Source organism: Carcharodon carcharias, chromosome 2, assembly GCF_017639515.1.
Source record: "Carcharodon carcharias isolate sCarCar2 chromosome 2, sCarCar2.pri, whole genome shotgun sequence".
Lineage (NCBI taxonomy): Eukaryota > Metazoa > Chordata > Chondrichthyes > Lamniformes > Lamnidae > Carcharodon > Carcharodon carcharias.
The window spans coordinates 14785115-14802834 of NC_054468.1; the positions used below are offsets into that span (position 1 = coordinate 14785115).

At 43.6% G+C, this 17720-nt stretch overlaps 1 protein-coding gene across 1 annotated transcript in view; it reads left to right on the plus strand.

Moving 5' to 3' along the window:
- Positions 1–16894, plus strand: part of LOC121275280 (probable G-protein coupled receptor 149) — a 36495-nt gene extending 19601 nt beyond the window's left edge. The window contains exons 4-5 of the mRNA XM_041182723.1: positions 2868–3301; positions 16322–16894. Of these exons, the coding sequence (XP_041038657.1) occupies positions 2868–3301; positions 16322–16894 (1007 nt within the window). The remainder of the gene's footprint in view (positions 1–2867; positions 3302–16321) is intronic.
- The last annotated feature ends 826 nt before the right edge of the window (positions 16895–17720 follow it).

A 17720-nucleotide genomic window follows, 5' to 3' on the forward strand; every position in this document is an offset into this window, starting at 1 on the left:
GCAGCATGAAAGAGAGAGATGGTTTTCATGGCTGTACTTAGCACCTTTCCTGGCCCGGTGTGACTACCCCTTAACGCTTCCCAGAGATTGCTGGTCACCCCTTGGATGGCCAGAGATGAGTGTGCTGCAAGGCAGCCCTATCAAGCTGTGACATGGGAGACACTGGTCCAAACCAGGATGTTGAGATTGCAAGGGGCTGTGAGCACCTCCAGCAGTGACTGCTACACGGTCAGTGCTGGCGAGGGGATTGTACAACTGCTCCAATAAAGTGGTGGCGAACTCAAAGTCTGTGCTGGGGAGTGGGGGAGGGGTGGTAAGGTATAGAGCATTTGATGGTCCTTTGGTGCCTCCATGTTGCTTGCATGGGTGGACAGGCTAGGATCCTGACCCCAATCATATCACTGTGGCTGCGCCCGATCTGTTTCAGTTGCAGAGGCATGGTCAATTGATATTGGCATCCCTAATGCGTGGCCACTTCCCTTGCCTACCCTGCCCCCAACCTGTTCACAGCATGCAGCCCCAGGGCAGCACTTGACCACCCCCCACCCTCAGCAGTCACCTCTGAGGCTGGCCAACACTTGTCCTTAGACACCCCCCACCCCTCAGCAATCGCCTGTGGGGCCAGGCTTCAGTTTCCCCCACTCCCCTGGTGCCCCTGAGGCCTGTAAAATATGGGCAAGCTGTGGAGAATGCTGCTGCTCACTCATCTCGGTTCCCCCAAAGTGAAGGCCGCCAAGTGCATGTCACCTGCGTGCTGTTGTGAAATACATCAGCATACTTTCCCGCCAACGTGGATGGGAGATACAGTGGGGTTCCAAGAGCCTTGCAGGTTGGCCTTTTAATTATATGCTAATATATTACAATTAGCTCCCTGCTGACCAATGGTGGGAGACGGGGCCCGCTGTCAGCGGGCTGAACAGAAGATCATGACCTGCCTTCATGCTGTTGTGAAGTGGGTCCGGCCATATTTTCCACGCAGGCCACTTATCACGCCAGCCGTCAGTGGACTCGGAAAATTCTGCCCTGTGATTATTCCTTTGTGCAATACAATCATTTCATTATCAATTTTCAGCTATGTAAATTAATCATAAAGATGTTAACTGTGCCAGCATTATTCCATTGTGTTATACAGACCTTTTAATACTACTTATTAGCTTCAGAAATTAAAGTTCAGTTTGTCACTCAGTATATATATATATTAATCTACTGAACTTTAAAAATGGCCAGAATGTCATCCTTCAATTTATTTCTGAATAATATGATCCTTTTAATCTATATCTTAAATACTTCCACGTTTCACAAGGGAAGATATAAGGAGAAATATGGCAGGAAAGATCTGAGAAAAAAATGGTTCAGATGCAAAATTGCTCAAGTTACATTCTCGTCGATCATTTTATTACCTCAGTCCCTCAATTAGTAACTGTCAAGGAAATTTGAAATAAAACAGAACAATGCAAGCAATACCACAACATCTGAAAGAGAAAAAAATAATATTAAGGTCAATTTTTCTGAAGCATTACACCCAAAGCATTAATAATCTTTCTGCTTCAGATACTGACTGTCCAGCTGGAACATTCCAACATGTTCTATTTTACCAAAAAAACAGTCAATAATTCCTAGGCAATAATCTCCTGAAAGGGATTTCAATTGTATAATAAGTCTCACAAGTAGAGCTGAGTTTAGACCATATCACCTCATGTTCCCATAAGATGTTCTGCCTTGCAATTGTTAGTGCCTATCTGGTGCCCTGGCGAATATTTGTCCCTCAGTCAATATATAAAAAAACAGATTATCTGGCCATTATCACATTGCTGGTTGTAGAAATTTGCTGTGTATAAATTAGTTGCTCTACTTACTACATTACAACAGTGACTACACTTCAAAAAGTACTTAATTGGCTGTAAAGCACTTTGAGACGCCCAGTGGTTATAAAAAGTGTTATATAAATGCATTTCTTTATCATATCTATAATATCTATGGTGGTTAATACGTTTTTATGAGAGCCTTTAGTAAGATAAATAAGGAAAAACTGGACAAGAGGTCCATAATTATAAGAGATAAATTCAAAATAATCACTAAACCGATTTAAAGGCTTAGGTTCAGAGCTTTTTTTAATATAAAAGATTCTTGGGGAATAGAATGCTTATCAAAATAGTGAAAGCAGGAAAAGAAAGACTTGCATTTACATAGCTCCTTTCATAAACTCACGTTGCCCAAGGACATCCTTCAGGCAATAAAATGCCTTTGAGATGTAGCCACGGTCATAATGTACAATGCAGTCGCCAATTTGCACATAGCAAGTTGTCCCCAAATAATAATTCTATAAATAGTCTGTGATGATCAATTTGAAGTATAAGTTTTATGCCCAGCTAAGAGAGCAGATAGAGCCTTGATTTAACATCTCACCTGAAAGAGGTCACCTCTGACTGTGCAGTACTCCCTCAGGAGTACTAAAGTGGATTATGCGTTTAAATCCCAGGCATGGGGCTAGAACATTTAATGTAGAGGCAAGAACATTATTGACTGAGCCTGACACCGTTCCTAATTGCTTCAAAAATAATGTCTCGTAGCTTCTCTCCTCACTATCTTTGTATTAGTATTAAGTAAAAAACAGGCCTCCTGATCAAGGAGTCCCTAACTATTGGAAACAATCTTCCTCTAATCCATTTGTCAAACCTCTCATCCTGGTTTGATTATTGTGCTAAGTGTGTTGCCCTAACATCTCTATTTAGAACTGTTGTTCCTATTGTAATCAGATGCTTATCACAAATTCAAATGTACAAATAATTGGTCAATATGATTTACTGCTGCTTTAGTGACATCATGGCAACAGTTATTCCTTAATAAATAATTTTGTTCTTATCTAGCGAAACGAAGAGGCTTTGAATTCAATCTGTCCTTCCAGCAAGGATATGGAGTTTATAAGATATCCCAACCAAACAGCTGCGGTGCTGAAGAAAGCACGTCTCTGTCTTACCATAATCTTACCGCCTGCGAGCTTGAGCGCAACAAATTTGTCCCCGTCCAACTCAAAGAAACTCCGAGCGACGCGAGAATCGAGATCAGCACCACCGATTTGCCGGACAGCTCCCTGCGGGTTTCAACGGACCAGAGCGCAGAGCTGTGCAAAGTCAGCGCGGGTCAGGACAAAGAGAACGGTAACGACCCCGGGAAACCGGTCGCTGGCTCCACCGGCACCCCGGAGGGCTCAGAGCGCAAACTGACTCAGGAGGAAGGGCGCAAGTTGGAGCTGGTCGACTGGGAGTGGTGTCGGAGCAAGTCTGAAAGGACTCCGCGACAGGTGAGCGGATTCGCAAGTGGCTTTTCGTGCTGCACAGCGGGGCATCCAAAACATATTCCTGTGCGCTACGTGTAAACGAAATCATAAACACAAGGCAATGGCAAACCAAAGAATTTGCTGTAAATGTTCTGTGTCATTACTATTAGCAATGCGCAACACCAACTAATGACTGCGTTGTTGGGAACGTTTTCAGCCTTTGCAAGTGTATTTGTTTAACTTGGGGATCTCCAAATGGAACGCCCCTTGTTTTTCTGGTTATTCATCAATACTATAATATCTATCACACCTCCGCCCCACCCCCACTCAATTTCTTTTCCTTCCTGAAAGGTGTTAGTTTTGCAGGAACAAAAACTAAAAATGCTGGAAAAACTCGGCAGGTCTGACAGCACCTGTGGAGAGAAAGAAGGAGTTCACGTTTCGAGTCCGTATGATTCTTCTTCAGAGCTAAAGGGAAGCAGATATGTGGTGAAATATATACTGTTTAAGGGGGCCGGAACAGGTGAAGCTGGATAGAAGGCCAGCAATAGGTGGAGGCAAAGGAGAGATAGCGAAATATGTCATTATCAAAAAGTCAAAGGGTTGGTAATAGTGGTGGTACTGGTTAAAGGAGGTGCTAATGGTGACATTAAGATTAGTTTTGCAGGCAGTGGTAGCACTCGCGTGTGTAACCCAAATGCTGATGTGAGCCCTGACAGCGAGTACTGCTAGGCTATTCAACAATTATTCAGCAACCACATTTTGTTTCAGTGTCTGTACACCAACGTTCTCATGAAGACACATGCATACACATGAAGGCACATGCACACATACACAGAAATGCAAGATTACACACATACACGCTCTTTCTACCAGGAGTGGTTGAATACTGGTCAGGAGCAGGATCCAGTAAAAGTTCCCATGAATAAATACAGTGGAGTTTTCCCTCATGTCCTGAACAATATTTATCACTCAAAGGTCATTGCTAAAACAGTACTGTGGGAGTGCTGCATTGTCAGAGGCACCATCTTTCAGATCAGTTGTGAAATCAAAGCCCTGTCAGCCTTTGCAGGTGGACAGAAAATATTCTTTGACACCATTTCACACAGATTATCTGGCCATTATCACATTGCTGCTTTTGGGAGCTTGCTGTGCATACATTGTCTGCCACGTTATAATAGTGACTACATTTCAACAGTATCTCGTTGGCTACTAAGAGTTTCAGAATGTCCTAAGATTGTGAAAAATCCAATTTCTTTATTTTATTATAACTGTACTTCAGTCACTGAGACCAAATTATGAGCTGCATTTATGAACTCCCCTCACACATGCTGTGAAGCAGAAATGCACCATTTTACTGGGACCAATATTTCAGTCCACCCTAGGGGACTTATCTGTTGGGAATTAAGAGGTATGTTGTTTCTTTGTGATTTGTCTCCTGTATTTGATATTAAACTAAAGATTTTGATGAACTGAAGAGTTGGCAACCTGCTCTGGCAAGTGAAGTGTTTATCTGCACTCTGTGGGAAACTGCATTAAACTGGATTTTAAAGTAATATGCTCAGAACTGGAGAGAGGTAGAACGGGTTTGCATTCTCTTCATTGATTTCCTTCAGTTTTGTGCATTTTATCATTCTCATCTTCCTATTCAAAACTATCCATGGCTTCACCCATCCCAAATTCTGTAAACTCCTCCAGTCCTGCATCCTTCTGAGGAATCTGTAATCCTCTGGCCTTTTATTTTATTCATTCATGGGACGTGGGCTTCGCTGGCTGGGCCAGCATTTATTGCCCATCCCTAATGGCCCTAGTTCAGAAGGCATTTAAGAGTCAACCACATTGCTGTGGCTCTGGAGTCACATGTATGCCGGACCAGGTAAGGATGACAGATTTCCTTCCCTAAAAGACATGAGTGAACCAGATGGGTTTTTACAACAAACAGCAAAGGTTCCATGGTCATCATTAGACTTTTCATTCCAGATTTTTACTGAATTCAAATCCCACCACAGCAGATGGTGCTATTTGAACCCAGGTCCCCAGAGCATTACCATGGGTCTCAGGATTACTACTCGAGTGATGATACCACTACACCATTGCCTCCCCTGCAAACTGCAATTTCCTTTGCCACTTAATTGATTGTTGTGCATTCAGTTCTCCATGCTGGTGGTATCCATGCCCAGCCATCTTCAGCTGCTTCATCAAAGACTTTCCTTCCATCATAAGGTCAGAAGTGGGGATGTTCATTGATGATTGCACAATATTCAGCATCAATCACGATTCTTCAGGTACTGAAACAGTCCACATCCAAATGCAGCAAGACATGGACAATATCCAAGTTTGGGCTGAAAAGTGACAAGTAACATTCATGCCACACAAGTGCCAGGCAATGACCATCTCAGACAAAAGAGGGCCTAGCCATCGCCCCTTGATATTCAATGTCATTGCCATCACTGAAGCCTCAACTATCAACATCCTGGGGGTTAACATTGATCAGAAACTGAAATGGACTAGCCATATAAATACTGTGGTATAAGAGCAGGTCAGACGCTAGGAATCCTGCAGTGAGTAACACACCTCCTGACTCCCCAAAGCCTGTCCATCATCTACAAGACACAAGTCAGGAGTGTGATGGAATAGTCTCCATTTGCCTGGATGAGTGCAGCTCCAACAACGCTCAAGAAGCTTGACACCATCCAGGGCAAAGCAGTCCTCTTGATTGGCACCCTTTCTACAAACATTCACTCCATCCACCACCGATGAACAGTGGCAGCAGTGTGTACTATCTACAGGATGCACTGCAGAAACTCACCAAGGCTCCTTAAGCAAATAACTCGCCCACTACATTCTAGAAGGACAAGGGCAGCAGATACATGGGAACATCACCACCTAGAAACTCCCCTCCAAGCCACTCACCAACCTGAACTGGAAATATATCACCGTTCCTTCACTGTCGCTGTGTCAAAAACCTGGAACTCCTTCCCTAACAGCACTATGGGTGTACTGACACTACAGGAACTGCAGCGGTTCAAGAAGGCAGCTCACCATCAGCTTCTCAATGGCAATTAAGGATGGGCAATAAATGGTGGTCTAGCCAGCGACATCCACACCCTCTAAATGAATAATGAAAAAAAAGCTCCGGAATTGTGTCCCTACACATCTCTGCCTCTTTACCTCTCTCTCCTCTCTCAGGACATGCCTTACAGCCTGCCTCCAATTCGGCATTTTGTCACTTGTCCAATATCTCCATGTGTGACTCAATGTCAAATGTAATCTGATTTACACTGTGAAGCACCACATGATGCTTTACAACTTAAATGTTGTTATACCTGGATATACCTTTATTTACATTTGCCAAATTCTCGGTTCAGGAATAAATTGCTTTATTTTTGAAACTGAGAAAAATCTCAATTTGAAACTAAGGAAACCCAGGAAAAGGACAATGCAGATATAGGCATCAGGGTGGAGGACTGTGAAATATTAGAGGAAATTAATATAGAGAGAGAGAGGAGGTACTAGTGTGTTTAGCAGCCTTAAAAGTGGATAAATCCACAGGCCTGGGTGAGATGTATCCCAGGATGTTGAGGAAGGCAAGGGAAGAGATTTCAGGAGTCCTGGCAGTAATTTTCAAATCCTCTCTGGCCACAGGTGAGGTGCCAGGGACTGGAGAACTGCTAACATTGTCCCATTATTAAAAAAAAGTGGAAGGGATAGACCAGGAAATTACAGGCCAGTCGGTCTAACCTCAGTGGTGGGGAAGTTACTAGAAAGAATTCTGAGGGACAGAATATCTCTGCACTTGGAGAGACATAGATTAAACAGGGATAGTCAGCATGGATTTGTTAAGGGAAGCTCGTGTTTGACAAATTTGATTGGATTTTTTGAGGAGGTAACCAAGAGTGTTGATGAGGGTAATGCGTTTGATGTGGTCTACATGGACTTTTGATAAGGTCCCTCATGGCAAACTGATCAAGAAAGTAATAGCCCATGGGATCCAAGACAAAGTGACACATTGGATGAGAGGCAGGAAGCAGAGTGTGATGGTAGACGAACGTTTCTTTGACAGGAAGCCTGTTTCCAGTGGGGATCCACAGAGCTGGGAGCTGGGGCCCTTGCTGTTTGTGGTGTACATAAATGATTTGGATTTAAATGTAGGAGGTATGATCAAGAAGTTCACAGATGACATGAAAATTGGTAGGGTGGCAAATAGTGAGGAGGATAGCCATAAACTGCAAGAGGATATCAATGGACTGGTTAGGTGGGCAGAGCAGTGGCAAATGGAATTCAACCCGGAAAAGTGTGAGGTAATGAGATAATGTACTTGGGGAGGGCTAACAAGGCAAGGGATTACACTATGAATGGTAGGACCCTGGAAAGTAAACACTAGAAGAAACTAGAGAAGGGGAGATCAGCCAAAGTTCTTTCACTGTTGATTATCCAGCATAGTCTTTGTGTGAGGATAGAATTGGGCTTGGCTCTGAAAGCTGTCACAGTGGAATAGCTTGATAACAGTCACTTCCTAGCTCACACATGAAGAATGGTTCCTTGGGCAAGGTACCAATGCCAATGGAAATGTAGCCCAATAAGCCAGCTCCTTTAGTTGGGGGTGGGGTGGGGGGATGTTTTAAAACTGGGCATTTACATCACAGAAGGAGCCATTCAGTCAAGCATACCTGTACCGGTTTCTTGCAAAAGCAATTTAAAACTAATCCCATTGCCTTGCTTTGTCCTCATATCCCTAATTTGTGCTCTGACATTCAAAACTCTGTTGGTCATATCTTAACTCACATCCAAGTCCCCTTTACCTATCACCCCTGTGCACATTGATCTACCTTAGCTCGCGAAACAAAAACAGAATTACCTGGAAAAACTCAGCAGGTCTGGCAGCATCGGCGGAGAAGAAAAGAGTTGACATTTCAAGTCCTCATGACCCTTCGACAGAACTTGAGCTCGAGTCCAAGAAAGAGTTGAAATATAAGCTGGTTTAAGGTGTGTGGGGAGGGGGGTGGGTTTGGGTGGGGGGAGAGAAGTGGAGGGGGGGTGTGGTTGTAGGGACAAACAAGCAGTGATAGAAGCAGATCATCAAAAGATGTCAACAACAATAGAACAAAAGAACACATAGGTGTTAAAGTTGGTGATATTATCTAAACGAATGTGCTAATTAAGAATGGATGGTAGGGCACGCAAGGTATTGCTCTAGTGGGGGTGGGGAGAGCATAAAAGATTTTAAAATATTTAAAAATAATGGAAATAGATGGGAAAAGAAAAATCTATATAATTTATTGGAAAAAAAGGAAGGGGGAAACAGAAAGGGGGTGGGGATGGGGGAGGGAGCTCACGACCTAAAGTTGTTGAATTCAATATTCAGTCCGGAAGGCTGTAAAGTGCCTAGTTGGAAGATGAGGTGTTGTTCCTCCAGTTTGCATTGGGCTTCACTGGAACAATGCAGCAAGCCAAGGACAGACATGTGGGCAAGAGAGCAGGGTGGAGTGTTAAAATGGCAAGCGACAGGGAGGTTCGGGTCATTCTTGCGGACAGACCACAGGTGTTCTGCAAAGCGGTTGCCCAGTTTACGTTTGGTCTCTCCAATGTAGAGGAGACCACATTGGGAGCAACGAATGCAGTAGACTAAGTTGGAGGAAATGCAAGTGAAATGCTGCTTCACTTGAAAGGAGTGTTTGGGCCCTTGGACGGTGAGGAGAGAGGAAGTGAAGGAGCAGGTGTTGCATCTTTTGCGTGGGCATGGGGTGGTGCCATAGGAGGGGGTTGAGGAGTAGGGGGTGATGGAGGAGTGGACCAGGGTGTCCCGGAGGGAGCGATCCCTACGGAATGTCGATAGGGGGGGTGAAGGGAAGATGTGTTTGGTGGTGGCATCATGCTGGAGTTGGCGGAAATGGCGGAGGATGATCCTTTGAATGCGGAGGCTGGTGGGGTGATAAGTGAGGACAAGGGGGACCCTATCATGTTTCTGGGAGGGAGGAGAAGGCGTGAGGGCGGATGCGCGGGAGATGGGCCGGACATGGTTGAGGACCCTATCAACGACCGTGGGTGGAAAACCTCGGTTAAGGAAGAAGGAGGACATGTCAGATTTTTTTTTTATTTTTGTTTTTACCTTAGCTCGCGGTCTGGCTATCTCTTGATTTAAAAACTCTCATCCTTATTTTCAAATCCCTCCTAGGCCTCGTGCCTCCCTATCTCTATAGCTCTCTTCATCACTAATCACTCTGAGATCTCTGTATTTCCCCAATTCCCACCTCTTGTACATTACCAATTTAATTGTTCCACCATTGGTGGCCATTTTTCCAGCCATCTAGGCCCTAAACTCTAGAATTTCCCTTCCTAACCTGCCAGCCTCTGTGCTTTTCTACCTCTGTCATAAGAACATAAGAAATAGGAGCAGGAGTAGACCACATAGCCTTTCAACCCCTCAACCCTGCTCACCATTCAATACAATCATGGCTGACGTTCTGCCTCAGCACTGCTTTCTTCCCACTCCCCATATGCCCTGATTCCCTGAGGGACTAAAAATCTATCTACTCGCCATAAATCTATTCAGCGAACCCCTTGTTAAACAATCCCAGAAATTCATAACCCTCTGAATAAAGAAATTCATCTTCTTCTCAGTCCTAAGTGAACCTTATCTTGAAACTGTACTTCCATGTTCTGGATTCCCAGTCAGGGGAAACAACCTCTCAGTGTCTATCCTATCAAGTCCCATCAATGAGATCACCTCTCATTCTCCTAACCTCCAGGGAATATTGTCCCAGTTTACCCAGCCTTTTATCATAGGACCTTTCATCCCAGGAACCAACCTAGTGAACTTTCATTGAACTGTCTCCAATGCAAATATGTCCTTCCTTAAATATCAAGACCAAAACTGCATATAGTATTCCAGGTGTGATTTCACCAAAGTCCTATACAATTGAACTCCTTTAAGATGCTCCTTAAAACTTATCCCTTTTTGTTATGTGATCCAGGGCTGGATTTTACAGGGGGAGGGGCCGAGGGGTGGGTGCATACTGCTCTGCTGCCCCAACTGAAAAGTCAGTCAGAAACCAACCGATGAACAAGATGGCCCCACAGCAATAAGACGCTGCAGGTGGCAATGACAATGGTGGGACTTACACCCCTCCCGCCATCAGGTCAATCGAATTGGGTGCTGCTGGGACTGCAAGCAGACCCAGGATGAAGGCCGCAATGGATCCCAAGCTCAAATAAGTTAGGGGCGTTGACTGGGGTGAGATCAGGCACCTTAGTGAGGGTGTGAGGGGAATGGTGACCCTCTTCTTTTCCACACTTCTAAAAACCTTTTTTGAAAGAACAGGCTGCCTACTCCTGCCATGCCAACCATGATATGACATTGGTGGTGTAACACTGGGGTCAATCAGCCTGTAACAAAGCTCAACTGACCCATAATTACGTATTTACATACAGCAGGCAGGCTGCCAATTTCAGTGCCCGCCCACCACACATCTTATGGTGTACAGCTGGGACATGGCCGAGAAAGTGAGGGGCTAGCCACCCCTTGTATTTTCGTGCTCTCCTATCAAAAACACACCCAGTGGGGGGGAGGTGGGGTGGTGTGGGAGGCGTAAAACCCAGCCCTCAGTGTCAAATATTGTCCTATTATATTCCTGTGCAGCCATAGGAAGTTTACTGTTGATCCAATTTACTCTTAATATAGTCACTGCCTCAGAAGTTCACTGCTCTAACAACAACTGCATAAAGACATTTCTCCTAACCTCTGACAATTTTCCATTGATGATCGCCTTGTTAGCTACTTCTCAATCAGAAGAAAGCTTTTCCCTAATCACTCTTCATGTTTTATTTTTGTCCAATCTTGATTAAACCTCCACTCAGTCCTCTTTGCTCTAGTGGAAATAGCCCTAATGTCTCAAATCTCTCACTGCAACGTCATTCCTGGTGAATCAACTTGTATGGAAGGGAGAGAAGCCTAAAAAAAGACCTGCCAACATTGCAGTTGCATTTTTGTACCTAATCAGTTGATTGCTAGTACTGCTGTCAAAAGTGATAAATTGAAAAGGTATTTGTCAAAAGGCCTGGAGCAGCAGAACTAGAAAAAGTGTTCATCATTGTCATATTGTTCATGGCTGAAGGAAGAGCTCAGCATTTATCAGCTCGCATGAGTGATGGCTGCTGAGAATGTTGTGAAATAAAAATCACAAAGCCGTTGATAGGATCAGTTCAAATCTTGCTGTTTCCATACAGTACCTCCAAGGATTCTGTTTTTTGCAATGCATGTGCTAACCCAGCCTGTAAAAATCCTTATTCATACCAGTTTGTTGTGTGATCAGCCTGGGCAAAGATCACAATCAAATAATGGAGCCAGGACCAACTCTGCTCCATTTTTGAAAAAGTACCAGGAGCTTTTCTTGCTCGGCTTCCTTTTTCAAGGTCGTACTGCTAGATGAGGAAGGAGGAACATATATCAACAGTTTACAAATCTATTTGTTCAGTTAAGCGCTAAAGCCTGCAATAATTCACATTGCCAAGATGGACTGAAATCTCTCACATGTTAAGCATCCTTTCAAGCTCTGTACAGCTGTGTAGAATCACACAGCACAGAAGGAGACCATTCAGTCCATCATGCCATTTCAAAAAATTATCCAATTAGTTCCACTTCCCTGCCCTTTCCCCATAGCCCTGTAAATTTTCTCCTCTTCAAATATATATCCAATACTCTTCTGAAAGTTAAAACTGAATCTGCTTCCACTACCTGCACTGGCAATGAGTTCCAGATCTCAACAACTTCCTGTGTAAAAAAATATTCTTCTCATCTGCCTCCTGAATCCTTTGCAAAATACATTAACTTTGTGTCCTCTGGTTACTGACTCTTTTGGCAATGGAAACGCTTCCTCCATATCTACTCTATCAAAACCCTTCATGATTTTGAAGACCTCTATTAAATCTCACCTAAACCTTCACTGCTCTAAGAAGAATCATTTGAGAATATATACATTGCTCTCTTCCCACAAAAACCACAGTGAAACATTCTTTTCTATTTTTAGTTCAGAAGGGAAAAAGTGGTTCGAAATACAAAGTTTGGCATATAATAAGAAATAAAAAGGGAAGGAACTTGCATTTTTACAGCAGTCCAAAAGCAAAATACTGCAGATTCTGGAAATCTGAAAGAAAAACAGAAAATGCCAGAAAATACTTAGCAGGTCTGGTAGCATGTGAGGAGAAAGATAATCAGAGTTAACATTTCAGACAGCTCTGCTGAAAGTTCAGGACCTGAATCATTAACTCTTTTCCTTTCTCCACAGATGCTGCCAGAGTTGCTGAGTATTTCCTGCATTTTCTGCTCTTATTGCACTTTTACAACACCGTTCATGCCCTCAGGACATGTCAAAGTGCTTCACAGCCAAAGAAAAATGACTTTCAAAGTGTCATCGTTGTTGTAATGAAGAGATATGAGGAAGCCAATTGACGCACAGCAAGATCCCACAAATAATCATGGAATAAATGACCTGATAACCTGTCTTAGTGATATCCATTGAGGGATGCTAGGAGAACTCCCTTGCTCTCTTTGAATAGCGCCATGGATATCTTATATCCACCTGAGAGCAGACAGGACCTCAGTTTTATGCCTCATCTGACAAACAGCAGCAGTCAGGGCAAATATTCTTATCATGATTACAAGTCACAGCCACAATGCAGAGAGGAATCTTCTCTGGTGGTGATTTTAGCAAGTAGGATCAAGATACAATTAGGAACGGACATCAATATTAAAGCTAAAAGTTTTTTTTTCACCTTGCCCCTAGAAATACCAACATTCTTGTGAGATTTGTGAAGTGGAACAAGAAAGTTAATGCAAGATGAATAGCTCCACAGAGCAGCGAACCATGCTAACTGGCTTCAGCTATCTCAGTTAGACAGATATGGCTGTCAGGCTCCACCAGTGGCTGTCATACACTATTGACAGCATCTCTCCCTGGAGACAGGCAGTCAGTGAGCTATTCTGTCTGCATCAGGCATTCATCTCCAGAAACCCTTTGTCAAGGCTTCACCTTTGCATTCAGGACGTGTAGCAGCTGCCAGTCACCACACCGCAGAAACCAAGCCATCTTGACCCCTCAGTGGGGTGTGTTTCATCAATGCCCTTCTAAATTATTTGTTACTGCATGAATGAGAGCTTTCAGCTTGTTAAATCAAGGATGGAGACTAATTGTCTCCACTCTGCAGAGATTCCACTGTTAGATGCTACTGCTAAATTATTTAACATGGGGGAAGAAATGGAAACTTAGGAAAAAGAATCACAAGGACCCCATTAACAAAAAGGCAAGTTGAACAATACAGTGCATTGAACTGTGGTGCTGAACACCAATTTAGCTTGTTTGACAACAGTCCTGGCTTTGAGATCAGCCAGAGGTCTGCAAAATATAGTTCAGAAGCTGCATGCAGCCCATTAAGGACTCACCTGCATATCCCGAACTTGACCGATCAAACCCATTTTAATGGTAATTGAATGGCTGGTTTCATTCTTTTAGACTTTTATTAACATTGATACTTTTTCACTAGCACATTCAGTTAACAACTTTTTTCTAAATATAGGGCACAATTTCAACATTTGTGGATGATACAAAATCTGGAACCTATGTAAATTATGAGGGGGATAATGTAGAAATTCAAAAGGACATGGACAGGTTGGTGGAATGGGCGGACAAGAAGCAGATGAAGTTTAATGCAGAGAAGTGTGAAGCGGTTCATTTTTGTAGGAAGAATGTTGATAGAAAATGTAAAATGAAGGGTACAATTCTAAAGGGGGTGCAGAGGGACTTGGGTTTTTTGTGCATAAATCATTGAAGCTGGCACAGCAAGTTAAGAGAGAAGTTAATAAAGCATACGGCATCCTGGCTTTATCATTAAGGGTATAGAGTACAATAGCAAGGAAGTTACGTTATGTATAAAACACTGGTTCAGCCTCAATTGGAGTATTACATCCAGTTCTGGGCACCAGAGCTTAGGAAGGATGTGAAGACATTAGAGAGAGTGCAGAAAAAATTCACAAGAATGGTTCCAGAAATGAGGAACTCCGGTTACATTGGAAAATTGGAGACATTCTGCTTGGAGAAGAGCTGGTTTAAAAGAATATTCAAAATCCTGAGGGATCTGGACAGAGTAGAGAAGGAGAAACTGTGCTCACTGGTGGAGAAATCGAGAACTAGAGGTCAGAGATTTAAGGTAATTGGCAAATGAAGCAATGGCGACATAAGGAAAAACTTTTTTATGCAGCAGGTGGTTAGAATCTTGAATACACTGCCTGAGAGTGTGGTGGAGGCAGATTCAATTGAGGCATTCAAGAGGGAATTGGATTATTATCTGAAGAGGTAAAATGTGCAGAGCTACGGGGAGAAAGTGGGCAATGGCTCTGGCTGAATTATCCCTACAGAGAGGCAGCATAGACATGCTGAATGGCCTCCTTCTGTGCTTTAACCATCCAATGATAAACTTTACAATGTTGTTGAAACGTGCCTCTTGTTTTTCATTATTATTGCCATTTAAGTAACAGCATAGCAGCTCTTAAAATATTGTGTGTTTGACTAAATTTAAAACATGGCTCTTCTTGGTGTTAAGGTTTCCGAACCCTGTGTTGGGTGGTCGCATATTCAAGTCCTAGTACAGACCTGAGCACATGATCGAGATTGGAACTTTAGAGCAGGAATGAGGGAGTACTACTTCGCTGGAATAGGCATCTTTTGGATGCACAATTAAGCTTGGACCTGACCTGTCCTCATCTGGATAGCCCAGGGTGCAATTTGAAAAGCAAGAAAAGATTTTCTGTTGGCTTGGTCAGCATTCTCCGTCAACTCTCATTGCCAGAAAATGAAGGCCTCAATATTAAACGTCCCAATCAGCCCCCAGTTGAGGGTAGGGGCAGGAGTTCAAGAGGGGAACATGTCCCCTCTCATTATCACAGACCTTTTTCACCTCAGCCTGTTTGCTGGTGAGTGAGACCAAAGGACCCCTGCTCCAACAATCTGCCACTAGTGTTCCTTCCCATCTGTCATCCATATTTTCCATTTGACCAGCTTCCAGGCAGGTTTAACATGGCACTCGCCATTATTGAGATGTAAATTCAAATTTACATAGATGGCAGCCAAAATTCTGATGAGAAAGAAACAAGCCCATCTTTGTTGGTAAGGTTAAAAAAAAAATCCATGTTGCCTGACAGAATAAGTTTTAAGCACAGTCCATTCTGATCTGTCAAAGCGCACTCATCAGAAGCAGATGCAAGAATTTTATTGCACTGGTTAAGGTGGAGCTGTACAAATCCTGCAACAACTTGTGACTAGTTAGGCCTCATCTGGAGTACTGCATCCAGTTCTGGATGCCTTACTTGAGGACGGATGCGAAGGCACTGGAGAGAGTACAGAGGAGATTTACAAAAATGATTCCCGGGATGAAGAACTGTAGCTATGAGGATAGATTGGAGAGGCTGGAATTGTTTACCTTTGAGAAAAGAAGGCTGACAGGAGACTTGAAAGAGGTATTCAAGATCCTGAGGGGTATAGACAGGGTAACTAGTGAGAAACTCTTCCCACTCAAGTGAGCATCAAAAACTAGAGGACACTGATTCAAAATAATGGGCAAAATGTGATGTGAGGAAATATTTTTTCACCCAGAGGGTGGTTGGAGTCTGGAACAAACTTCCTGAAAGGGTGGTGGAGGCAGATTCAATCGAGGTATTCAAAAGGGAATGGGATTGTTACCTAAAAAGAGAGAATGTGCAAGGTTACGGGGTGAAGGCAGGGCGATTGCTCTTTTAGAGAGCCTGTGCAGTCTCGATGGACTGAATGGCTTTCTTCCGCATTGTAAAAATACTATGTGATTCTGTGTGAAGAAATAACCTGTGAGTTGTGAATTCCCAAAAGTTGTTGAGTGATTTGTTGTGCTCTTCAGTCTCTGTGACAAAGCTCTATGTAATTCAAATGACAATTTTGGTGACTGATGGGTTTTTGTAATGAACATGTCTTGCTCTGCTGACCAGCGTCAATGACGATTTTCTTTTCTTCCTTCCTCCAGAGACCAGGCGGATTGTCTATCCCGCTGTGTGCCTTTCAGGGAATGGTCTCACTGCACGCTCCGAACACCGGCAAGACCCTCTCCTTATCCACGTATGAAATCAGCGGTGAGGGGCGGAAGATAACGCCAGTGGCCAAGAAGGTCGAGGTGTATCGCTCCAAGAGCGTGGGCCACGAACCCAGTGCTGACGACACGCCAGGCAGCCTGGCCGACACTAGTGTCAAAATCCATTTGGAAGTGCTGGAGATCTGCGAGAATGACGAGGCACTGGACACCGTGTCCATCGTCAGCAACATCAGCCAGTCGTCGGCACAGGCCCGCTCCCCTTCCCTGCGTTACTCGCGCCGCGAGAACCGTTTCGTCTCGGTGGACCTGGCTGAGTCGGCCTCCTACTCACTGCTCATTCCCACTGGCCACTCCGGCAGTGACATCAGCATATCGATCCCAGACACGGTGGAGGCTCATAGACAGAACAGCCACAAACAGAACCGTGACAGATCTGGCTATCAGGAAGAGATACAGCTCCTGAACGAAGCCTACAGGAGACAAGAGGAAATATCTAATAACTGTTGAACGAGCCAGTATTCCTCATGTGTCAGTTGTCACAGAGTGCATGTGTGTGCGTGTGTGTCTGTGTGTGTGTTGCACTTTCTACATCTCACCACATAATACTAGAGATAACCTCAAAGTGACGTGCGGATCTGGAGGTCCTGTTCAATTTCAAAATTTCCAGTTTTCGGCCAATTTGCATGACTTCTGTTCGGATTCGCTTCATGTTTAAAGAAAGATGATGTAATCGTGGCTACCCTGGCATTCCCATGTACATGTGTACACTTTCTTCAGCTCTACATTTTATGGGCTTGAGTTTCCTTTGCATTCGCTGCCAAATACAACCAGCATCTAGAGGCAAATCAATTACATGTCTTTAAAAATGGTAGAATTTTGGCCGTTAAGTGATTAATGTGTGGAATCTCAATACACCCAAATCTTCTTGACCATTTATACCTCTCCAGTGATTGAATGGATTTCCATTCACAAAACTCACCCCGACTCTCAGATGTGTGTTTCCTCCAATAGCACTTGTTTGGGGAGAGGTCTCTCAACACTGTGGCCTGGTTTCCAGGTGCAACAGGGACCAAAGCTCTTTTTCTGGTCTTTTGATCATGATTTTTTGAGCCTTTTAAAAAATATTTTCATCGCTGACATCTGTTTCATTTAATGCATTTTTTACAGCATAGGTATCAGCCCACATTCAAAATTGGAAAAATTTTGTCTTCTTAAACATTTTCAGCATAAAATTGAACAAGGTTCAATCCAGCCAGCATGACATTGGTCTCTATTTATCTACATCCCCGCCATCTCGATTCCATTGACACCAATCAAGCTGAATATCAGATGT